Genomic DNA, 24,733 nt, shown 5'->3' on the forward strand with positions numbered 1-24,733 from the left:
TTCCTGATCAGATATTATATTTGCATGCAGGATTTTTACACGCAGACTGGAAATCACTAACAAACAGAACAACATGTGATATATATATATATGCAAAAGCACTAAGTCGAAATTGGCCCCCATCATGAGCCACCCCATCCTAACCTTACCTCACCCCTATAGGTCAGGATTGTGCTGATTGTGATGAACATGGGAGTAGATTGGTAGAGCTGAAAGGGGGAGATCCAGGCAACCATCTATAAAGGCACAACAGAAACCTCAGCAGGTTCTTATCTGCCCGTGGAGTCATTCCACCTCAAAAAGCACAAAAAAGAGGATTTCGACACCCACCATCTCAGATTGTGCTGAAATGGTTTCTGTCGTTGGAAACAGATAAGATGGTCATGCCTGAAACATTATTTTGCTGAACATTTTTTAATTCTGAGAAATTAAGCTAATTGCACACAAAATTGGCAATTTCAATTTATAGGATTCATAAATTCAATAAATATGGTACCCAACATCTGATTTGTACAAAACCTCTTCTTAACAATGTCATGAGGAATCTAAATAAATGGTCAAAATCCACCCATGGAACCCCCCAAACTCCACATGGAGCCCACTCCAATGGCCAGTACACAGTATCAGTTCTCTATGTTGGTCAAGTAGTATCTAAGCTGCAGCTTGGAGTATTGTTGAATCATACTATGTAATTCTCAGTGAATTTGAAAAAAAAAAAAATCATACAAATTTGCCATTGAAGTAGCTGGCATATCCCCCATAAATTAGTGTGAACGTACCTGGTTTTGCCCACTAGATGCCACTGTTCCTGCTACCCTACTATCCATTTTGCTGTTCTCGTGTTTATTACATCGATTACATTTTTACTTGTGATTAAAATAAATGAGGTCATAACAAGTCAAGCCAGTCCTCCATGAAAGAAATTCAGTTCGTCCTTCTCTTAGCAACTAATACTCCATCCTTGAATAGTTCAAAGAAATAGGGATAGACCTCTCAAAGAGCTTCTATGTTGCAATTCTCATATGAAGACTCTTCCAACTAAGCCCAAACATGTTATGGAGAAATGGCCTAGTGACTGTTGTGACAACCCTAATAATATAATACAATTATAAACCATTGCATGGCAGTCTTATGTTTTTAAATACAATTATTAGAAAACGTTTTTATATGTTGTGTGTTTAGTGACAGTTACCTCTAAATCTAACCCAATACCATTACCACTGCAAAACACCACATAGTGTGTGTTTGTGAATTTTAGCATTGAAGACCCTTAGTTGCAGACCATAAGCACTGCTGTAGCCTAATGGCTTGTTGTTCTAATCCAGACTTTTTTAAAGGGAATAAACAACACCTACAGGGTTGTTTCCTGGACACAGATTAAGTATAAGAGAAGTACCAACTGAATTGTTTCAATGAGGTTTTGCTCGAATTGTGAGCACAACATTTTGTATTTTACCTTTATTTAACTAGGCAAGTCAGTTAAGAACAAATTCTTATTTTCAATGACAGCCTAGGAAAAGGGGGTTAACTGCCATGTTCAGGGGCAGAATGGCAGATTTTTACCTTGTCAGCACGGGGATTCGATCTTAAAACCTTTTGGTTACTAGTCCAACACTGTAACTACTAGGCTACTTGCCACCCCATTTATTTTATTTTTTTTACTTCAAGTTTCAATAAAAAGGTTGTTATCATTTAGTAATCACAAGAGACCCGCAAAAATGGTATAGGGATTGATTTGATTTTATTTGAATTTGATTTGATTTGAATGTATAAAAGGGTGTGGCAGTAGCAGGAAAAACAGTATCTATTGGGCAAAACCTGGTACTTTCAGTTTAATTTATGGGGAAAAATACAAGTTACTTCAATGGCTAATTTCTCTGAATAGGGGGGAGAAAACATCACAATATTCACTGAGAATACATTATAGTATGAATAAACTATACTCCAAACCGCAGCTTCATACTACTTTTCAAACAGAGAACAGATACTGTATTCTGGACATTGGGTGGGGTTTGTGGGGTTTGGGGGTGTCTGTGGGTGGCTTTGAACAATTCTTATTGGATTCCTCACTTAACATATTAATCATTGTTAAGAAGAGGTTTGGTCCAAATTGAATGTTGGGTACTATATTTGTTGAATATTATATGAATCCTATAAATTGAAATGGCCAATTTGGGTGCAATCAATTAGTCTTTCAACAAAATAATGTTGCAGGAATGCTTATCTGTTTTTAATGACAGAAACCATTTCAGAATGATCTGAGCTGGTGGGTGTCATGGCTTGCTGAAATAAAATGGAATGACCCTGTGTTCTTTATACTCCTGTGTATACAAGCAGCCACCTGTCCCTTCCTGGGCTAGGCAATTATTTGGTACAATTTCCAGCAATCAATTCAACATTACTGATTATTCATCTGTACTTGGAAATATACATTGCATTTTGTGATGCAAGCAGATGAAGTCATAAGGGAGTTCAGGAGAGGATCTGTGTACATTTAGTTTTTCTCTGTGCAGGTATAGATGATAAAACTACATATATTTTGTTTACCATATTGCAGTTCAGTAGGTATCCTAATTATCCTTCTTATATTCAGTGTATATAACCTATAGTTTACATATAGGCAGTCCATCCTTACAAGGTTATTTTCAAGGTATAGCTGTGGGGATGAACTTTTTCCATGCATGCAAGCTGTCGAGACGCCCACACCCTTTGTCAAGGAAATCTACTGTTTTGTAACAGTTAGGCTAGAGAGCAACAACCAATCTTAAACTTTTGTTCAAATTTTGTGGTTGAAAAACAGTCGTTTGCTTTGCACCGTGTCAGCATGCCTCATACTTGTCATAGCTAGTTGTTTTTCAATAGAAACCAAAATATTTTCAGCACCAACCTAGATGATCTATAGAGATTACATCAGGTAGGTTAACAGAGGGAAGGAAGGGCATGCTTGGTTGCTATGGAAAGTGTTTCCCTAAGTCAGCTGCGGTCCGTCAGCGCATTTTCACGGGTGACTGACAGGAGGGGACCAGGAAGGGCGGGGGGAGCCCTCAGCCCAGCCAGCCAGCCGCTATGAGTGTTCCCCTGCGCCCACGCCTCTCCTCCCACGCTACTCAGCTCTACCCCTCTAAACTAAAAGGCCACACAGACTAGATTGCATTCCACATGCAGATGCTTGTACTGTGACTCACGCTGTGAGCGGGGAATACTCCCTCACTCTAAAAATGGACCCTTTACTCAGGTTTCATACAAAATAAAAAATATATTTTTGTTGAGTGTTGACAACAGAGCCGGAGTGAAAATTCTTGATAATGAAGTTTGCGTTCCTGGAACTTCAACCTTTACTTGTTTAGTCTTCCTATTGCACCGACAGTATCTTTCTTGTACATTATCTGAATTGAGCGCAATTTCTAATGTCAGATCAGATTACTAATCAAGTTATTACATTTACAGAAATGTAATTATATTTGAGACAACAAATGTCAGATGTCAGGCAGGGTTTGTCTGAGTGGAAAAACATACTATGAATCACACATTTCTGTCAAATGTGGGCGAGACACAGCTTGTTGCCTTTTAATTTTTTATTTCTTCCAAACAATGAGTGTATGGCCCATCACTCTTTTGACATCCATAAAAAACGTACGCAACAGGCTGTGGGTGGAGGCAGTCCCGTGGAACATTGTGGTGCTTTGAATACAGACGATACACAAACCCGGCCTGGACTTGTGAGCGTGCGCCCTTCCCTTCTGTAACCACGCCACTTTCACTCTCTGAGCGTTGCTACGTGTTTTGAGGATCTTTTCTCCTCTGTTACTGTACGCCTGCCTTCATAAAACCATTTAACTGTACAATCTGTGCACAGGGAGCAAATTACATGTATTTTCATTGTTTCCTGATCACGCTGTCAATTGGAAAAACACAAACACAGGGATAACTAATATTTAACAATCGACATTTCTTTCATTTGACTATCCCGCCATTTAATATTATAGTTAAACAATGTGAAATCAAGTATTTAATTTTTTTTTAGCTGACTAAGATCAAGTAATGTTCATGAGAAGTGAATAACAATGCAAGTATCGAATTAAGATTGTAGGATGAATGAGTGATAGCAGGGCAAGAGAGCAACAAAAGACCTTCATTCCATTTATACTAGATCAGACTTGTTTATATTCAAAATCAATTGTTGACCAACCATAGACCAAACCAAAAGTAAAACAACTAAGATATCCAATCAGATAGAACCAGCCAACATCCTCTTGAAAGGGGATCACAACTAGGTGTGATAACCTAAGGGGGTGGGCTGAGTACAACAGAGATGTTTACTCTGAGCAGAGTAAAAATTACCACAAAGATACAGTACCAGTCAAAAGTTTGGACACACCTACTCATTCAAGGGTTTTTCTTTATTTTTTTACTATTTTCTACATTGTAGAATAATAGTGAAGACATCAAAACTATAAAATAACACGTACGGAATCATGTAGTAACCAAGTGTTAATTAAACCAATCAAAATATGTTTTATATGAGATTTTTCAAAGTAGCCACACTTTGCTTTGATGACAGCTTTGCACACTCTTGGCATTCTCTCAACCAGCTTCACGAGGTAGTCACCAATCAGTTTTGTTGTCACAGGTAGGGGTGGTATAAAAAATATAGTCCTATTTGGTAAAAGACCAAGTCCATATTATGACAAGAACAGCTCAAAAAAGCAGAGAAAGACAGTCCATCATTACTTTAAGACATGAAGGTCAGTCAATGCGGAGAATTTCAAGAACTTTAAACGTTTCTTCAAGTGCAGTCGCAAAAACCATCAAGCACTATGATAAACTGGCTCTCATGAGGACCGCCACAGGAAAGGAAGACCCAGAGTTACCTCTGCTGAAGAGGATAAGTTCCTTAGAGTTACCAGCCTCAGAAATTGCAGCCCAAATAAATGCTTCACAAAGTTCAAGTAACAGACACATCTCAACATCAACTGTTCAGAGGAGACTACGTGAATCAGGCTTTCATGGTCAAATTGCTGCAAAGAAACTACTACTAAAAGGACACCAATGAGTCTAAATTAGCTATTTTTGGTTCCAACTGCCATGTCTTTGTGAGACACAGAGAAGATGAATGGATGATTTCCGCATGTGTGGTTCCCACCATGAAGCATGGAGGAGGAGGCGTGATGGTGCGGGGGTGCTTTACTGGTGACACTGTCTGTGATTTATTTAGAATTCAAGGCACACTTAACTAGCATGGCTACCCCAGCATTCTGCTACGATACGCCATCCCATCTCGTTAGTGGAACTATCATTTGTTTTTCAACAGGACAATGACCCAACACATCTCCAGGTTGTGTAAGGGCTATTTGACCAAGAAAGAGAGTGATGGAGTGCTGTATCAGATTACCTGTCCTTCACAATCATCTGACCTCAACCCAACTGAGATGGTTTGGGATGAGTTGGATCGCAGATTGAAGAAAAAGCAGTCAACAAGTGCTCAGCATATGTGGGAACTCCTTCAAGACTGTTGGAGATGCCTTCCAGGTGAAACTGGTAGAAAGAATCCCAAGAGTGTGCAAAGCTGTCAAAGGCAAAAGGTGGCGACTTTGAAGAATATAAAGTACATTTTGATTTATTTAAAGCTTTTTTGGTTACTACATGATTCCATATGTGTTATTTCATAGGTGATGTCTTCACTATTATTCTACAATGTAGAAAATAGTTTTAAAAAATAAGTACAACCCTTGAATGAGTAGGTGTCTAAACTTTTGACTAGTACTGTGTATTAAACATCATTACATTCATTTAGATGGCACCAAAGTTATCTTTAGATATCAACTTTCAGATAGAATAACACTATAGCATCCATGTTTGGTATCTAACACCTATTTCAAGTCAGTCCTTTGTGTAACCGATGTGAAAAGGCTAGCTAGTTAGCAGGGTGCGCACTAATAGCGTTTCAATTGGTGACTTCACTCGCTCTGAGACCTTGAAGTAGTTGTTCCCCTTGCTCTGCAAGGGCAGCGGCTATTGTGGCGCGATGGGTAACGATGCTTCAAGGGTGGCTGTCGTCGATGTGTGCAGAGGGTCCCTGGGGCGAGGAGAGTGACGGAAGCTAAACTGTTACATTTGGATACTGTAGACTACTTGTCAATTAATTCCATGGAGGGCTGAGTGTCTAAGGGTTTCACTCCTCCCTTGTACTTGATTGATGATTTAAGGTCACTAATTTGTAAAGAACTCCCCTCACCTGGTTGTCTAGGTCTTTACTGAAACCAAAAGCCTGCAGGCTCTAGGCCCTCCATGGATTGATTCTGACACCCCTGGTGTAAAAAGAGCCAACATTTTGGCCCCTCCATGGGGGGGCTGACTGGCCCTTGAGTTATGTTCTTGTGTTCATGGGCCATTTGCCATACAGCCCCAGGTGACAGATAGATAATAAGTTGGGGGCAGGGCCTACACACACACACTCTGTCTCTAGCTCTATTGAACCCGGTTAGATTCATTTCATTTCTCTGCAACAACAGACAGAGAAGATCCTTTCCCAGTGTGACCCACTTCCTGATGCGTCTGTAATCTGTAGAAATTGTCTTTTTGCTTATTAACCAATAGGTTGACCTGACCAGGAATGCCTCTCTCGATGTTTTCCTGTGATTATTTACATGTGCAGCATGATCTGATAAGAATGACTTGAATAGGAGTCTAGCCAGTATTTCCAGAATGTTGTTTTGTCTTCCTCTCCTTCAGTGTAGAGGGAAACCAGGAAATGGTCATTTTAACAAGAACTGATGACCTCACTTAGCTTGAATGAAAATGCTGACACTACAGTCAAAGTCTTTCTTCTTAATCAACCTCATTGTTATTTTAGCTAAATTCCATATTCATACATGTAAATGTATCAGTCAAAAAACTCTGTTTATAATTTTTGAGAATTAAATTGAACAATAAACACAATATCTTCTCACAACAGAAAAGCTATTAAAATGTTGAATGTTTGTAATTTGCATAAGGTTTTTATAGAATGTATTTATTCCCCAGACTGGTTTGTATAGTCTGTTTGTTTTTCTATATTATATTTTGAATTGCTTTACAATAAATAAATAAAAACTGTTAAAACATTTTAATAAAAACTACAATAAAAAAAATAAAAAAATCCATTGAGATGGCAATAGGATTATTTCTAGACAAAAATACATACACAAATTACAACATTGAAAGTTGACTGTTTGTGGTTTCATTACCCATAAAGATGTAATATGGTATAGGAAACCTGCTGAACATATATCAGAAGGTACAAGCAGCAGTAGTCATAATTCTAAATGATGCAAGTGTGAATATGTTGTGTGCTGAGCAATGTGTTGGTTTGTCAGCTGTTTTAGGTGACAACTCGGCTTGTTCTTCTCATAACAAGAACATAAATTGAAGAGACAAATTGTATTTTTTCCACCAATTATCCTGCATTGATAAATATTTGCAAGGATGTCAACATATGCCACCCATACAAGGCTCCTTGCATCAGGAATCACATAGAGGGATAACATTATCTACAGACAGGTGGAAAAAGTAAGCGGTCTGGTCTACAATATTGAGCCATAATACATAGGTGATAGTTTAACACCGCTATATCATAGTAGTAGGTTAGCCTATCCTAGGCTATACCACATTGCCTGTGCAACCTCCAGGCTAGCAAGCATGTCTAAAGGTTAAGTTATAGGTTAAGGGGAGAAACTTACCACTGGGACCATCAAGCTGTAGATGTAACCTAGTATCAGAGTAGGCTGCCACTCAAAAAGTAGCCTAGGTTTTGCCCACCGAGGGAACCAACTGAGATCATTTGGGCGAGGCGAGGGATAGTGTAATCTCTCTCTTGAAATATGTATTTTACCCACATTTATAAGCGGCGCAACGAATCATTCACAGGCAATATGTACGCAAAGTTGTAAACGGACATACACGATTAATTTAACTCCAGCCAGGGTGACTGAATGAGGGATGTTTTGAGCGTCAATTACCTATATTTCGCGATGATGAGCGTTGTCCGGCCGTCGTTCTTCTTCGAGCGGGTTGGAGTGCTCCTCGGCGAGGGGGCACAATTCAAAGTTTTAGACGCAGCAAGATGCCCGAGACAGTCTGTGATGGACGTTGCAATAAAGTGGTCTAGTTGTCAGCTTTCATTTATCCAGATAGAATAGGAAAGATTGCCTGACTCCCACGCCCGACTCAGTAATGTCCCCCTCCCGAGCAATAAAGCATAGCCTGAAAGCACCGCCTCGAACTGTCATCTGCGCGCACTTTGACCGACGCGGTGATGATGTACATTGGGCTTGCCCTGTTTACTCCAGTCTACTGAATGGGTGTGGGTTCTTCTTTTATCATTTATGTGGGCTCGGCTATAGAGCAGCGATGGACAAATCCAGTTGCAGTCGATTACTTCCCTTTAGCCAATATTTTATTTTCAAAGCGCTGTGCGCACTACATCTTCGGCCAAGCGGTCTGGAACAGTTTGGCACAGGTGGATGAGCTCTGTAACAACAGCATGGTTGTTGGTAGGCTTACCGAGCTCCCAACTGCCTTGTTACAGTAGCCTATAATGCAACATCATTTATATGTCAGTGTGGCAGAAATCAGTCCCATAACAGGGTGTTGTTGAGGCAATGATGGATTGACAGTAGCCTAAATATTGATTATGCCTAACTATTGTCCTTTTGATGGCTTGCATTTATGAGGTTAGAGCACTGAACAAACAAATGTCCATTGTGACATCTGGTCCAACAATACAATAGTACTGGCATACAGGTAGAAGCTGTCTCAATCCATTAGATCAGTGGCAGGGGGTCTAACTTACTTTCAATTTACTCTTGAAAGTTGTAATAGTTGAAATTGGGTAGTGCATAATCCGTTTTCCTCTTGTCTAGACAGTCATTACATACCTTAGAGAGCTTTTTATAACCTGTCAGAAATGTCCAGATCAACTAGCCCATGTCAGATAACGTTTTTTAGCGAGGTTTTGTAGTCCATAGATTTTGTTGTAATGCTTGAGCCACTTAAATTCCACATGAACACACATTAGACATGGCAAAATGTATAGAATTTAAAGAAAATTAGCTTTAAAATGGCAAAATGTTCTCTACCCCATGACAAAATGTGTGGAATTGCAGGAAATAAGCTTTAAACCTGTGGAATATGTTCCCCAATGCTGCATTAGATATTTATTTTGATTTTGATTTAACCTTTATTTAACTAGGCAAGTCAGTTAAAAATAAATTCTTATCTACAACGACGGCCTACCCCGCCAAACCCGGACGACACTTGGCCAATTGTGTGCCGCCCTATGGGACTCCCAATCACAGCCGGATGTGATTCAGCCTGGATCATTGAACACCAAATAATGAATCAGAGGATTTTCAGGCACAATAACAAAAACATGCCATTTGGCAAAGCACATGGCATTCCATCCATTCACAACAAAGGGAAGGATTTAAAAGGAAAGTCCTCAAAAGAGAGTATGGGCTGCTGGCCAGAGCTCAGCGGACACTGCTGCTGTAGACATACTGTACACAATGACTGTACTGACCATGTGGGTGTTTGTGTGGGTAGACAGACAGACTGCTGCTTAGACCCCTAATGATCAGAAACCATGACGTATGGAGGAGGCCCTGCTTGTAAATAGGGGTGACTTGATACTGTAAGAAAATAGCCATACAACAGTACCATGAGTATCATCACAATTGCAATTTTATTTATTTTTGTCTCTACACCCAACCGCACAAAAGAGAAAATGACACAAAACAGAAAAAAATGACAGAATGACAGGAACAAAAGATAGAATACAGAACAAAAGATTCACAATCCAAATTGATCTTCATTTAATTGACGTGTTTGTACATTATGGTTACACAAAGTAACATGAAGTTAATTTCCAAATGTTTGTCAGTGGTGTAAAGTAACGAAGTAAAATACTTGGAAGTACTACTCAAGTTGTTTTTTGGTGTATATGTACTTAACTATTTATATTTTGGACAACTTTTACTCTACTACATTTCTGAAGAAAATATGTACTTTATACTCTCATACATTTTCCCTGACACCCAAAAGTACGCTCTACATTTCGAATGCTGAGGCAGGACATAAATACGGTGTAATTAATACACCTATCAATATAACGCGCTGTCATTCCTACTACTTCTGATCTGGCGGACTCACCAAACACAAATACTGCGTTTGTAAATGATGTATGAGTGTTGGTGTGCACATGGCTGTCCGTAAATAATCAAATAAAATAAAGAAAATTGTGCCATCTGGTTTGCATAAATAATACAAGGAAATTGATGTATAACATTTACTCAAGTATGAAAATTGAGTACTTTTCCCACCATTGATGTTTTTTTTCTACTCCATGTCTTTAGATCAAGTCCCTTTTTGTTTGTTATTTTAGTTTCATTCAGTTATTAAAAGCCTTTAGAGAAAAGTTTGGTTAAAACATTTTTTTTTTAAGCTTCAATCTTGATTGAAATAAAACAGATTAGGCTACACAATGTTACACCCCAAATGTTTAATGTCAGTTGGACCCAACTTGATGTTGACTATGTACAACAGAAGCAAAAGGACTTAAGCTTAATTGTATTTACATAACACGAAAACATCTTCAAGCATATTCTTCCAAATAAATAAATAAAATGCATGGCACAAAAAAATATGCTCAACATCATGACATATTCACAAAAAAACAATGCTGGAGTGAGCAAAACATGTCCAAAGCTAGCATCCTGAAACACATGGCCAATGTTTACACAGATAGCCCAATTCTGATCTTTTTTCACAAATTTGACTAATCAGATCAGCTCTGAAAATGATCTGATGTGAAAAGATCTGATTGGCCAAAAGACCAATTAGTGGGAAAATAAATCAGAATTGTGCTTCCTGTGTGAACGCAGATGGAAACCAACAGACAAAAATTACATTGTCTAATTATTGTATAAGAAGAATAGCTAGAGTGTATATTTTTTCAATATAATATTTGTATTTACATAATTTTTTATACTCATTTATTTACACTACAGAAGGCGTAGGATGGGGGAAATCTAGAGAAACTTAGATCAGACAAAGCTTTTAATAGCACATTATGTGACTCTTGTAAACATTCCATCTTAGAATATCCTGGTTATTATTTTAAGAGGTGTATTTTTGGAAATGTCCTTTTAAGGCAAAGATATTAAGCTCATATGTAAGTAATACTCTTTTTCTGGTCATTTTAGGATCCTTTCAGATCTTCCATTCTGCTTAACCCCCACCCCTTTTCACATTCATCTTTCAAGAGACAAACAATTACATAACCACTGTGAAATTGAAGAAGGAAAAAAAAGATGTCTGCCACTCTGGTATGCTCCCATGATGATTTAGTCAGACGCAAAAAAAGACAACGTTTCGATCGGAGTTGGATCTTCGTGGATCAAAACATTGTCTTTCTTTAGGGTCTGATTACATCACCATGGGAGCATACCATTTCTTTTTTCTTTGATACGTTCGTCTGTCCTGCACCTGATAAGTATGTATTTTTATATTTTTTTCCATCGAGAAATAGACCCATAATTTGTATGTTTTTAGAGAGGAGTATTTTATATATTTTTTAAGAGGAATAAATCCCTGACATAAATGTCTGCACTCCTCTCTGCCAAACTATACGAGACATTCTCCTAATGTTGCTAGTTTCTTATAAAATCTCCTTCCCTCCTTGCGTTCTTATAAGATCTCCTCCACCCCATGGGCAAAGATCATGACCAGGCCAGGCTCTAGGATCATGTCCTCTCCCATGTGTTGATTCTCACAGGCCATCAACACCACCGCCTGTTTCCCAGGGATCCGCTTGGCAACGTAGTTCTCGTAGTAACGCCGGTTCATCTGCCGTGTCTCCAGTGTGGCCAGGCCCTGCGGCCAGTTGCGCTCGTGGGCATTCTCAATCAGATCATTAACGATGGACAGAGGACAGCCGCTGTCGATGAGTGAACGCTTGATGACCGCCTGGAGAACTGCGTCTGGCGTGGAGATCATCCCACCCCAGCGTGTCACCCGCGCAGGTTGGAGGGAATTTACCCATCTGTTGGGCAGGAAAGGAACAGGTGAGATGGGGAAATAGGGCTTTTTTTTATAGCTCTAAAGAACTTTGTGACAATACTGCGGATGTACAAAAGGGATTTATTAAATTTGATGAAGTTCAGGGTGATTTAAGTGGTTGTTAAACATAAAATATCCAAAACCAAGTAAATAGATGACGCTTGCTGAAATAAAATGCTGAAACTATGTAAAAATATCCTAAAAGGACAGGGCCAGGGGAACAGGAGAGTAAACTCACTCCAGGATCTCGTTGTACTCAATGCTCTCCTCCAGGTTCTGCATGTTGGGGTTGGCGCTGCGTATTGCTCTCATGTAGGCTTTTAGCAGCTGGATGTCCCGTTTCTAACAGAGAAAGACACAGACACATTATCTTCCTGACCTTTGAGGAACAGAGCACTAATGGATTTTTATGAATTACGCATTTGCATATGTTTCTACGCTGTGTGTGTGTGTGCGTGCGTGTCTGTTTACTTGTTCCCCCAGCTGATGTTTGTGCTCTACAGCATTCTTCTCCAGTTCAGAGATCTTGGTCTGCTGCTGCTGTACCACGCCACGTAAGTGCTTGATGCAGTTGTGGTTGCACATCTCATCCTTTGGCATCTCTAACCTGTAGAGAAATTGTGACATTATGAAATTAAAGCCACTAGATCACTCAATTTGTATTTTATTTAACCTTTATTTAACTAGGCAAGTTAAGAACAAATTCTTATTTACAATAACGGCCTACCCCGAACAAACCCTAACCTGGATGACGCTTGGCCAATTGTGAGCTGCCCTATGGGACTCCCAATCACGGCCGGTTGTGATACAGCCTGGAATCGAACCAGGGTCTGTAGTGACACCTCTAGCACTGAGATGCAGTGCCTAAGACCGCTGTGCCACTCGGGAGCCCCCACTCTAGAGACCACTACAAGACTAGATACGGTCACATTCTGCAGTGGTGGTGCGGCATGCCCAGGAACTCAAAAGTCATAGCCATGTTTTTCATTCTGGCCGGTCTGTTCTACTCTGCTGTGTAATGTGCTCTAAGGTGACTCACCCACAGCCCTCCTCACAGTTGATGGGCCTTTTGGGGTTGTGCTCACAGTCCTTTAGGTGAGACTGAAGTTGATCTAGCCGCAGTGTGGCTGTGCAGCCGAAGCCAGCATTGTCACAAGCAATCTGGAGTTTGGAGAGCATGTTGCGCATGATGCGGGGCACGGGCCGGAGGTGAGCCAGTGTCACCACCGTGCGGTCCACAGGACAGATCTGCTGTTGATTGAACCACTGGGTGATACAGGCATTGCAGAAGGCATGCTCACAGTGTGGGGCCTACATGTGAGAGAAAATAATGAGAGGAGATGGAGAAGGGTAAAGAGGTAGGGGGAAATAAGTATGTTTTGTAATAAAAATAATAATTACATCAGTAGGTCTTTATCCCAGAAATAGGTGACTAGCTGAGAGGAAAGTTCGATTTTTTTTGTAATAAAAATAATAATTCAATTGATAAAAGGAATTAACAATTCCTTGCAAGTCCTGGCTGAGAAGGGAAGAGGGAAATGTAGGGCACTAACCTGCACTGGCTCCTCCAGTACCATGCTGCAGATGGGACACAGCAAGTCTTCATCCACCTCCCCTTGGAACCTGGTGACGTCATACCCCATGGCACATCACTGAGACACACACGTTTCTGCAGAATACAAGCCTGGTAGGTGAGTCACTGCCTGAAGAAAATCCATTTCACAATGCAAACCTGTCTAGAGGACTGTTTATGGCATATCTGCAAAAGCAATGCAGCAAAACGAACATACCCCATCCTGTGCAATGAACATAACTTCAAGCCTTGTTTTGTCGTTACCGTATTTTTAGCATCGTAAACAACCTCAGCTTTATCCTCATGCTAAACAATGTCGAGTGGCTCAAATCAGTAGCTTGAGAGAACTCGTGAGAAAAGAGAAAAGCAGTGCCATCACTCACAAATGGCCCTCATTTCTCCCATTCAGCAGGACTGTCAAAGGTCACATGGAGTGGCTTTGATGAGACATTGTATTGGGAAACATACACAATCAGACACATAAGCCTAACTTTCTAGGCAATTACTTAGAAATTATATCATGGTAATGACACAGAACTTAAACCAAAGACAGTACCGTATGGTTTGAAACTCCGCAATTACTATCCTTGGGGCTGCAGCCAGGGTGGGAAATTAACTTTATGGTCCACCAGCCACTGTGGCAGGTAGATGTTTAAAAAAAAAACAGCCACTCAGATTTTTTTTTACCTGTCAAAACATTGTTTTCACTATAACTACACCAAAAATCACCACAGAAAGAAATGGATGAGCATGCTTTCTATCATTTCTAAAACAAGAAATGTATTACTAATAAGAAATAATGGGATACATTTCTTAAATTTCATTACATTTGTGACCTGTGTTTTAAGCAATGTACATTAAAATAAACAATTTAGTATTACAATCTAAATGTACCTTTAATCCATCTGTCTGCATATTTCAAGATATGGCATATGAGTGTGCAGTGAGACATGGGTTGAACGATACTTTTCTTGTCAATTATCTTGAAAAAAACATGCACTTAAAAAATGGAAATCAACCAGTCCTCCATCTTTAATACAATGGAAATGTCAAATGCTTATTATCTAAATGTTGAAAGTGCGTGGGTAATAGAGAGGAAAAACAAAATGGTGCGGTTTGAGGCCATGTGGCGGAGAATGATGCAGGCACTGGATATGGGGGTGTGAGCATGGGGAGCTGGGCAGGAGTTATGTTGTTGATGTTTGTGTGCGTCTGTCTGTGGAGATATATATATATATATATATATATATATATATATATTTTTTTTTAAATCAACAGTTCTTCCAATGAACATCAAGAATCAACAAAGTGCCTGCCCTGCCACCAACAGCTGAGTGATACAACTTATTTATTATGATTGTTCAGGGCTCTATGCTGACATTTATTTTTTTAAAGTACATGATGTGCTCTTATGTAAACATATAGAAGAAGCACACAAATAAATCTAGGAGCGCAATCAAAGTATTTGAGCGTTTTAACGACTAAACGTCCATGTATAACAGTTTTTTGAGAGTTATCTATGCTCAATCATTAGGTTAGATTTGCTCCAGGGTGGCGCAGTAGTCTAATAAGGCCCTGCATCTCAGTGCAAGAGGAGCCACTACAGTCCCTGGTTCGACTCCAGGCTGTATCACATCCAGCCCGTGATTGGGAGTTCCATAGGGCTGCGCACAATTGGCACAGCGTTGTCCGGATTTGGCCGTCATTGTCAATAAGAATATCTTATCAACTGACTTGCCTAGTTAAATAAAAGGTTTAAAAAGACAAAACATTTTAGCTAACCCTTTAAGGGACGGGCCGTTACCGTGGTAACTTCAGCACTCGCTTGTCTGTGACTGACAAAAAAAATCACCAACTGCGACCTCTTCCTGGCAGCAAACTCAAAGTAACATTGAAAAACAACCTAACATGAACAAAACGATGTAACTGGCCAAGAAACACGAGGACAGTGTCACACTTTAGTACTATTTCTTGTCAAAACGACCCATTTCTACATGTGGGTTTTGGATTAAAAACACTTCCCAAATACTCAGTGTGACGTGGCCGGTGAAATAGACATTCTTACCCCGCGAATGACTAAATCTGCCCGCATTTGGCGGGTGTTCATTTCCAACCTTGGTTGCAGCTGCAGCATACAGAGGATGAAGAGACGGGGCATTAAATAGTTTGATCTGACTAGGGCCTGTTTTCTGGGTGGTGACTAAGAGCCTGCTGATTAACACAATAGTGTAATCACAACTAGCTACCATAGATGATAGACTAGCCTAAACAATCAAATGGAGAACATCTCTGCTTTAAACCCTTGCTGCCTAGCCTCCCATATTTGTTGTCCCACTCACAGCTGACTTGTGACACATTTTCAGTATGGCAGGCAGCAACACTACACAGAAGACTGGGAGGGATGGTTAAATAAGATATATTAGCTGAAATTATAGGACATTTTACAGACTGTGGCTTTAATGAAATGCGATAGCTAGCTAGCGGTCTAACAGTTAGACCTGCAGCTTATAAATGTGAGTTATACTAACGTTCGTTAGCAAGCTGCCATCAAAGAGAGTCAACGTTAGTTTAGAAAATAAGTAAAGCCAACTAGCTAGATAGGTTGATCTAGTGATGGCTAGCCTAGCTAGCACTACAGCTGACTAGCTTGCTAGGCCAACTGTTGGCTATATCAGCACGCTCTTGTTGACTTGCTAATGTTATATTACTATAACCATTTGTCAAATAAAATATTCTGTTATCGGCATAAACACTTACGTCCTTGAAGAGCAAGCAAAATGATTGCGACAATTTTCGTAATTTCAGACCTCTGCTGACAGCTAGCTAGCCTCCAGCCACATCAGCTAGCCTAAGTAGGTTGTTGCTGGTTTGGCAAGCAAGCCACTCCGCCTCCTCAACCCGACAGGGGGGCGTCGGAGATGATTGAAATCAAATTATATTTTAAAAAATTTAAGAAAAATAATTGTATACAAAAAAATTCTGTAGATATTATTGAAAATAAAAACAAGGCAACAGTGAACATCTCGGCCCCCACGAATGATGCAGCGCCCCCCCTTGAGCCAAGTGAAATATCGCGTGTGACTAACACATTTCAGTTAATTACTGTATAGCGCCGGACTTGGGCCAATCATTTTAATTTTGTATATTGGGGATTGCAATGGCAAGACGCATCACTCATCCATGTGTCTTCCAAATCAGGCCAGTGCTGTCTTAAATATCGCGTGTGACTAACACACAAACGAATGGGGGTGGAGAAAGATCCCCAGTCTCCGATTTCACCATTATCACTAAATCTGGTTTGTAATTCAACGTGGGTCATTGGATGTGGGCCCTTCGGGGCCTCCTGTTTCCTGTGGAAGTGGCTGACTCCTAAGGTCCCTTGCAAGACTACCTATTTGGGGCACTGTCCTCTGTTCTCTTTTTTTGTGGGAAGGTGACTGTGCCTCTTGTCAGGCCTGGGTCTAGACCACCATCATATTTTGGCTCCCATGGGCCGTAGATGAACCAGCAAAGACGGTGTGCTGGCTCTGAGGTTCACGACAGAATTCTCCTCTTTGGACTTTTCTGACTATCATCGTCCGACTCATAATCTATTATCCCATTAGGCCTACTCATCCCTGTCTTTCATTAAGAGATTTGACTATTTACCTGTAATGTATTCTTCAACATTTTAAGTGATAACGATTTGCATACAGTAGGCCTATCACCAGAAAGGTTGAGAGAATTACACTATTGTTTTTGGGAAAATTCAATCAACTCAACACTTGTCAAATCAAATCCCATTTTACTTGTCACATGCGTCGTAAACAACAGACATGGACTAACAGTGAAATGCTTACTTACAGGCCCATCCCAAAACAATGCAGAGAGAAATAAAAAAGAGAAATAATAGAAAAGTAAAACACGTAAAAGTAATGATAGATACAAAATGAGTAACGATGACTTGGCTATATACAAGGGGTACCAGTACTGAGTCTATGTGCAAGGGTACAAGTTAATTGAAGTAGATATGTACATATAACTAGGAATAAAGTGACAGATATTTAAATAGTGACATACGCTGCTGCTACTGTTTACTAACTATTTAGCAGTTGTATGGCTCGGGGGTAGAAGCTGTTCAGGGTCCTGTTGGTTCCAGACTTGGTGCATCGGTACCGCTTGCCCTGCGGTAGCAGAGAACAGTATATGAAAGGAGGACCAAGGCACTCTTCATATAATTAATTAAAATGCCTTTATTAGTATGGCATGTTCAATAGAAACAACGTTTTTTTTAAACCGACGCGTTTCGGCTGCATGGCCTCCGTCAGGGAGTACAAAAAAAAGGAATACAATGTCCTCTGTATTCCTTTTTAAAACTTTTTTTTAAAAAAACATCCCGACGAAGGCCATGCAGCCGAAACGCGTCGGTAAAAAAAAAAACGGTTTCTATTGAACATGCCATACTAATAAAGGCATTTTAATTAATTATATGAAGAGTGCCTTGGTCCTCCTTTCTTTTTGATTACCAATTTACCCCCTTTACCAAAGAGCACCTTCTATCTGCCAAAATGTACTATTGTGTACCTTAGTAGCGCTTCCCTTCCTCCTCTTTCTACCAGAACAGTATATGATTTGGGTGGCCGGAGTCTTTGTCAATTTTTAGAGTCTTCATCCGATACTGCCTGGTATAGATGTCCTGGATGGCCTGGAGCTCGGCCCCAGTGATGTACTAGGCCGTCTGCACTACCCTCTGTAGTGCCTTGCAGTCGGATGCCAAGGAGTTGCCATACCAAGCGGTGATGCAGCCAGTCAAGATGCTCTCAATGGTGCAACTGTAGAACTTTTTGAGGATTTAAGGGTCCATGCTAAATCTTTCCAGCCTCCTAAGGGGTTAGCGGTGTTGTCTAGCCCTCTTCACAACTTTGTTGGTGTGTTTGGGCCATGATAGATCCTTAGTGATGTGGACATTGTGGAACTTAAAGCTCTCAACCGATATGAATGGGGGCGTGCTCGGGCCCTCCGTTTCCTGTAGTCCACGATCAGCTCCTTTGTTTTACTGACGTTGAGGAAGGGGTTGTTGTCTTAGCACCACACTGCCAGGTCTCTGACCTCCTCCCTATAGGCTGTCTCATCGTCGTTGGTGATTAGGCCTACCACCGTCTGGCCCTCTGGGACATGTCCAACCTCTTGAAGCACTTCATGACGACAGCCCCATCACACTTACACCGTTCATCATGAAGGTCTTCGAGATGCTGGTCATGACCCACATAAAGGCCAGCATAAGAGCACACTGGACCCACTCAAATTTGCCTACCACTCCAATAGATCCACGTAAGATGCCATTTCCATTGCTATTCCCATGGCCGTAACACTTCTGGACAAGAGGAACACCTATGTGAGAATGGTGTTCATTGACTACAGTTCAGCATTCAACACTATTGTTCCCTACAAGCTCAAAGCCCTGCGTCTGTATACCTCCCTCTGCAACTGGATCCAACAACACCACCTCCACACCGACTCTTAACACAGGGGCCCCCCAGGGGTGTGTCCTCAGTCCTCTGATGTACTCCCTGTTTACCCATGACTGTGTGGCGTTGCACAACACCAACTCCATCATCAAGTTAGATGACAATACCATGGTTGTAGGCCTGATAAACAACAATGACAAGTCAGCCTATAGGGAGGAGGTAAAGGTAAGTGAACTGGCTGAACAACCAAGAGTATAACTTGTTTCTGTTTTTTGTTTGTATTTTCTACCTCTGGATCATTGGTCTTAATTTTAAGGTTATGCATAAGGTTAGCAGTGTGGTTAAGGTCTGAGGTTAACATGCACAGGAGATCTTATACGTTTTGTTCTGAGATAATCAGTCAATTAACATGACCTTTATGAATTATGAAGCCTTTATGTTCTTGTTTTGAGTACATAAATACTTCAACATTGACAAAAAGTGACGGCTGATGAAGATTATCTCATAGAACAAAACGTATAAGAGCTCCTAAACCTGTGTTGAACACAGACCGTCGGCGTTTATAAAACATCCATATGCTTTGGCCAACGAGACATGGCAGTTAGCCTCCGTTAGTGGCTATAAAAAGACGCCGTTTTCTTTAACGCCACTCCGTTCTAGCCAGGACATGGTTATACTGAGGTTATGAACATTTCTCACGAGCCTTGGGCAATTCATCCTGCTTCATTGGAGAAGGTAGGTCAATTGCTGTTATCAATGCTTTGCGGCCTTATCTGTTTCATGACTCGGCTGTAAATGAACGAGTCGTTATAATATTAACTCAAAAAAATAAGACTCACCCCCTACAACCAGACTCTTCAATCCTCTAAGCAGCAGGACAAGAGAATATGTATTTCGAGACTGGTGAAAGCAACAACGAACAACCTACGTGAGTTGCCTGTAAGGCCCCCCAAGAAATTTCAGGTTTTGTAGGTTCGCTGACCTGTAAAATGTTTTGGCATTCAGCAACTGTACCCGTTTCTATTTTGCGGACTAAATGAGGAACAAACTGACAACGTTCATTAAGGAGTTATTGAGACATTTCACGGTACCTGATTTTAATGAACTTGCCTCTTCATATTCCTTTTTGCAGTTAATCTATAGGATGTCACCTCTACTGACGCTCGCCGTGGGACTATTTTTCTGTCTGCCTCTGCTGGAGTCTGGGGCAGGGGCGCGACTTTCTCTCAGTGGCACAATGAAAACACCATGGAATATGACAGACAGGATATCAAATGGTAGCCGACAAGAGGGATCGACATCTGAACATTTAGATGAGGCTTTTGAAGAGCAGGTGAGACTATTGTGGAAGACAGGCTATACCAGTTTGTATTGTCTCCAGGCCTCTGAAATATCTGAATTTGGCCTCAATAGATCAGTACTACGTAATTTAGAGTTGATATGGTCACAAGTTAACCTTTGAGACACTGCTGTCAACAACACTAAATCTATTTTGTGCGTTGTTAAAAATTACCTACTCTAATAGTTTAACAATGCCAGTATTTTACCACGGATGATTATTGCTCTTTCTGATCCGTTCAGCTGTCCATTTACTCTTGTAAAATACCTGTCTTTTTTTCCAGGTCTTCTACTTGCAGCGTCTGTTCCATCAGTATGGAGACAATGGGACCCTGACCTATAAGGGCCTGCAGAAGTTACTGGGCAGCCTGGGACTAGGGCAGGTCAGTGTGTTGGAGATCAGCCACCGTGGGTCGAGGCACAACCATAACACTCTGACACAACCTCACCCTCCTCAAACACAATCTCATGACCATGACGATCAGGAAACCGACACCCCCGCTCCCAGTAGGCCTATTCAACCACCCCCCTCTGCAAACGCAGCCAGGTGAGAAACTGATATTACAACTGATTTGATCCCATGATTGTTAGAGATATCGAGCCACTTTTGAAGTACGGAAGTTTAGCATTTGTGCTCATCCGGTTATGAGTAGTTAGTTACGCAATGACACCTGAATAAACTGTGCTGCTTCTTCTTCTCAACCCCCTCTGAAAGAACCCCACAGCCTGGGATATCGGGGTCTGCTGGATCTAGGTATAAAGAGGGCACCACATTATCCTCTGATCATGGGATTAAGGAAGAGGTCCTTCCGTGGTCATCCCCTATTGCACACTCTATTCCTGTCCAAGGAATGTTTAACTCCCTCGTGTCAAATCACCCCACTCAGAGGCATCTTCACGGGAACGTGAGTAGTCAATAAAAGACAATTGATCTGGTTAATGTTTTGTGCCAAATGCACAAAGTTCACAACTAAATTCTGCTTACTGTTCTTGGCTAAATGTTATCCTCAGGTTTTTATTTGACATGGTTATTTAAAGGGAGTTAATGAGAAAATCCGCTATCAAAACAATCCCCTTACATAAACAGTTTCTGTGAACATTGAATACTTTTAACCCTTTCCTTTTCAGTGTCTGAACGTTACTCAGCTCTTGTGGAATTTCGGTCTGGGAAAGGCACCCCACATCACTCCTGCCCACTTCACCCTCCTGTGTCCAGCCCTGCTGTACCAGATTGAAAGTGGTGTTTGTCTACGCCACCCAGAGACTGATGGGGCGGAGTCAGAAAGGAGTGTGACTTTCCTCAAAGGTGCATTTATGAAACTAGATAACAACTATGAGAGGGAATGATTTATTGATATAGGATGTTTTAAAAAGTAATGTAGCCTTTTACAACTTGGAGCATAACTTAACAGTTAGGATACACTAAGACTTAACATAACCCTGGAAACTACAATACCCTATTGTTTAAGCAGAATGAATACAACATCAAAATTAATATATATTTTTTTTCTTCGCAGCTTTGGGATGGAGCTCCTTAGCTCTGGCTGTGATCAGCCTGCCGTCTCTGCTGTCTTTGAGCCTGGTTCCCCTTCTGCCCCCTGCCCGCTTACGCTCCTTCCTCTGTCCAATGACAGCCTTGGCTGTGGGGACGCTGTGTGGCGATGCCCTGCTGCATCTCCTGCCTCACGTAAACACCCTACCAAACTGTCAAACACTACATACATACCAGTGCTACTGTCTCTGTTTAGTCATGGAGGGTCAAGTTGTCAAATCTAGTAGTAAATATAAGTTTAAAATGAAATGCGTTGAATGAAAACCATGTCTTGTTTTATCTGTGTCCTGCAGACTAAGACTGGGCCACTCTCAAGCCACTCTGAAGAACAGGACTCCATACTGAAGGGCCTTTGTGTGCTGGGAGGGTGCTACCTCCTCTTCATCTTCGAGAGCCTTCTAGGACTGAGGACCCATTATAAGGTTAGCTGGATTTAGAGAATAACGGGAAGAGTTTGAAGTTGTGCCACTGTTTTATGATACACTGTGCATAGTAGTCATTGGGAGATTCTCAATTGCATACTCCTTGCGTCCTCCTTGCCTCCTCAAAATCCATTGGATGAGAAAGCCCGAGGTCGCGCCCCTCTGACCATCTCCTCCAATGGGTTTTGAGGCAGCGAGGAGAGAGGACGCGAGGTGTATGCAATTGAGATTTCACACGGAATGTTTAAATTGTTTGTTTTTGTCATCAGAAAGTTAAGAGGAAGCGGAAGCAGCAGAACACCACTCTAAATCCTGACCCAGAGAGGGAGCTTACTGCTCTGCAGAGTGAGTTGGAATGTAATACTTATGTAACTTGAGAGCATTTATGTCCGTATTGGCAGAGTTGAACCGTTGCATTGTAAAACATCTTTCTCATCCCTCCCGTTCTTCAGGCCCCACTGTTCTTGAGCAGACACATTCCACTGAGCAGCATAGTCATGGTCATTCACACAGCCCGCATGGCCAGGAGCAGGTTGGGATGGGAAGCTTGGTGTGGATGGTGGTTATGGGAGATGGGGTACACAACCTTACTGATGGACTGGCCATTGGTGCTGCATTCTCTCAGAGTCTGGCTGGAGGTCTCAGCACCACCATAGCTGTGTTCTGCCATGAGCTTCCTCACGAGCTAGGTAGGTAAACACGAACATCTCACCTTTTTGTGAGGTGCATGTAAAAACAGAGATGGGTGCAACACATACAAGCATTGCACATCGACATGCCCTTCAAAAGTTTAAGCCTGGTACTATAACGTTTCAGGTAGACCTTTGTAATGAGTATGAGACTATCAAATTGATACATTGTGCTTATCTTTGCAGGTGACCTGGCAGTGCTGATGGGAGCAGGGTGGCCTGTTCGTAGACTGCTTATCTTCAGTGCTGTATCAGCCCTACTGGGTTTTGTAGGCTTGCTAATTGGCTCTGTCCTGGGCCACCAGTCAGCCCATATTTCCCCCTGGATCCTCACCCTCACCGCTGGGGTCTTCCTCTATGTGGCCCTCGCTGACATGGTGAGTCACTACGGTGGAAGGAGTTCCACACCCGTTTCACATTATCGGGGCAACATGAACCGCACTGTGCTGGGTCGGATATTTCCTTTTCACATCGTCCTTTCCAGCAACTATAGTGGCTGCCTAACCAGGCCAGCACAGCTCGGCTTAGTGTGAAAGGGCATTTTACAGACAACTGTGTGTATTAATTTGGTCAGTTTAATAATGCTGCATTTGTCATATTTTATCCTCTTGCTCAATAGTTGCCTGAGATGCTCCATGGTGATCCTGGCCCGATGGGTCCCTGGACTCGCTTCCTGCTACAGAACCTAGGCTTGTTGGCAGGGGGCGCAATCATGTTGTGTATCGCTCTGTTTGAGGACCATATTGCCTTCAACCTGGGTGACGTCTAATTCAATTCAATGAAGGATATGAGTGGATCAGATTCTAAACCACTGGATTGGTTCCTCTTTCAACTGAAGTGCAATTGGCCAATACCAAATGACTTATCAGAGTAGACTTTGGTCCAGGAGGTAATTTGCATTACTAAAGGCCTGAAAAACATGATTTTAAGATGACATCAAGTACCAGCTTCGCTTTAAAGCACTCTGGATGCGTTTACACCGGCAGCCAATTCTGATCTTTTGCCCAATTATTGGGGAAAATGCATTTAGCAGACGCTCTTATCTAGAGTGACTTACAGTATTGAGTGGATACATTTCTTGTCCCACGTGAGAATCGAACCCACAACCCTGGCGTTGCAAGCGCCATACTCTACCAATTGAACCACACAGGACGACACAGTTTGATGGTTAGTGTGAACACGTGGAAATCAGCCTTGCAGGACCAGATGACCAAGAAAATGACCCTACACTGATTTTGCTTGCTTAAATGTTTTATGAACCTGAGGATTTTTTTTCCTTCCTAAAATGTACTGTGCAACTTGTTTTCTACCGTTTCTATATGAACATTGATTCATTTCAATGCGAGTCTTAATCCTATTTCAGAATGATTTGCAGTGGTTGAACCACACAGGCCGGAATAGAAGAATGTGAAGTTTCAATATCCAATTAAATCTTTTTAATCTTGAATACTGTATAACCATGTCAGCAATTCAATAAAAGGTGGCCCTTTTATATTTGGCATTGAATCCAGAGCACTTCTTTCCACATCTAGGATTCAAAATCAGAAACACACATTGCATTGAATATTCAGCAATAGCACTTTATTTAAAACACACAACCAACCCTAAGCCACAAT

General features: G+C 41.2%; 3 protein-coding genes across 7 annotated transcripts in view; 1 reads left to right on the forward strand and 2 right to left on the reverse strand.

The window, feature by feature from the left end:
* Window positions 1-8,309, reverse strand: part of LOC118359946 (diacylglycerol kinase alpha-like) — a 40,130-nt gene extending 31,821 nt beyond the window's left edge. Inside the window, exon 1 of one of the 2 annotated variants that reach the window (XM_035738883.2) lies at window positions 7,998-8,309. The gene's annotated coding sequence lies outside the window, so the exon portion shown is untranslated. The other variant, XM_035738885.2, reaches the window with a different exon arrangement.
* Window positions 8,310-9,702: 1,393 nt separating this feature from the next.
* On the reverse strand, window positions 9,703-20,323 carry LOC118359949 (E3 ubiquitin-protein ligase NRDP1). 3 transcript variants are annotated; one of them, XM_035738894.2, is made up of 6 exons: window positions 20,208-20,323; window positions 13,650-13,765; window positions 13,136-13,407; window positions 12,568-12,703; window positions 12,335-12,438; window positions 9,703-12,079 (listed from the first exon to the last, which is right to left on the reverse strand). In XM_035738894.2, exons 2-6 carry the CDS (start codon window positions 13,737-13,739, stop codon window positions 11,725-11,727), a joined length of 957 nt encoding a protein of 318 aa, XP_035594787.1. In that variant the 5' UTR covers window positions 13,740-13,765; window positions 20,208-20,323; the 3' UTR covers window positions 9,703-11,724. The 3 variants fall into 3 exon arrangements, with proteins under 3 accessions (XP_035594787.1, XP_035594785.1, XP_035594786.1); XM_035738892.2 differs by lacking the exon at window positions 20,208-20,323 and adding an exon at window positions 16,427-16,721; XM_035738893.2 differs by lacking the exon at window positions 20,208-20,323 and adding an exon at window positions 15,735-15,994.
* LOC118359948 (zinc transporter ZIP5-like) lies at window positions 19,659-24,616 on the forward strand. 2 transcript variants are annotated; one of them, XM_035738889.2, is made up of 12 exons: window positions 19,659-19,851; window positions 19,990-20,055; window positions 20,249-20,449; window positions 20,739-21,001; window positions 21,170-21,359; window positions 21,583-21,760; window positions 21,972-22,141; window positions 22,300-22,428; window positions 22,698-22,773; window positions 22,881-23,117; window positions 23,304-23,494; window positions 23,737-24,616. In XM_035738889.2, exons 1-12 carry the CDS (start codon window positions 19,801-19,803, stop codon window positions 23,884-23,886), a joined length of 1,902 nt encoding a protein of 633 aa, XP_035594782.1. In that variant the 5' UTR covers window positions 19,659-19,800; the 3' UTR covers window positions 23,887-24,616. The 2 variants fall into 2 exon arrangements, with proteins under 2 accessions (XP_035594782.1, XP_035594783.1); XM_035738890.2 differs by having other exon boundaries at window positions 19,742-19,851; window positions 19,990-20,044.
* The last annotated feature ends 117 nt before the right edge of the window (window positions 24,617-24,733 follow it).

Source organism: Oncorhynchus keta, chromosome 27, assembly GCF_023373465.1.
Source record: "Oncorhynchus keta strain PuntledgeMale-10-30-2019 chromosome 27, Oket_V2, whole genome shotgun sequence".
Lineage (NCBI taxonomy): Eukaryota > Metazoa > Chordata > Actinopteri > Salmoniformes > Salmonidae > Oncorhynchus > Oncorhynchus keta.

Excerpts from the sequence above, each read along its gene's own strand:
- LOC118359948 (XM_035738889.2), top strand. The coding sequence starts at position 19,801 with ATGAACATTTCTCACGAGCCTTGGGCAATTCATCCTGCTTCATTGGAG. Across the intron at positions 22,142-22,299 it reads TGCTGCATCTCCTGCCTCAC|ACTAAGACTGGGCCACTCTC; the intron begins GTAAACACCCTA and ends TGTGTCCTGCAG. Across the intron at positions 22,429-22,697 it reads GACTGAGGACCCATTATAAG|AAAGTTAAGAGGAAGCGGAA; the intron begins GTTAGCTGGATT and ends TTTTGTCATCAG.
- LOC118359949 (XM_035738894.2), bottom strand. The coding sequence starts at position 13,739 with ATGGGGTATGACGTCACCAGGTTCCAAGGGGAGGTGGATGAAGACTTG. Across the intron at positions 12,704-13,135 it reads AACTGTGAGGAGGGCTGTGG|GTTAGAGATGCCAAAGGATG; the intron begins GTGAGTCACCTT and ends ATTTCTCTACAG. Across the intron at positions 12,080-12,334 it reads GAGTACAACGAGATCCTGGA|ATGGGTAAATTCCCTCCAAC; the intron begins GTGAGTTTACTC and ends CCTGCCCAACAG.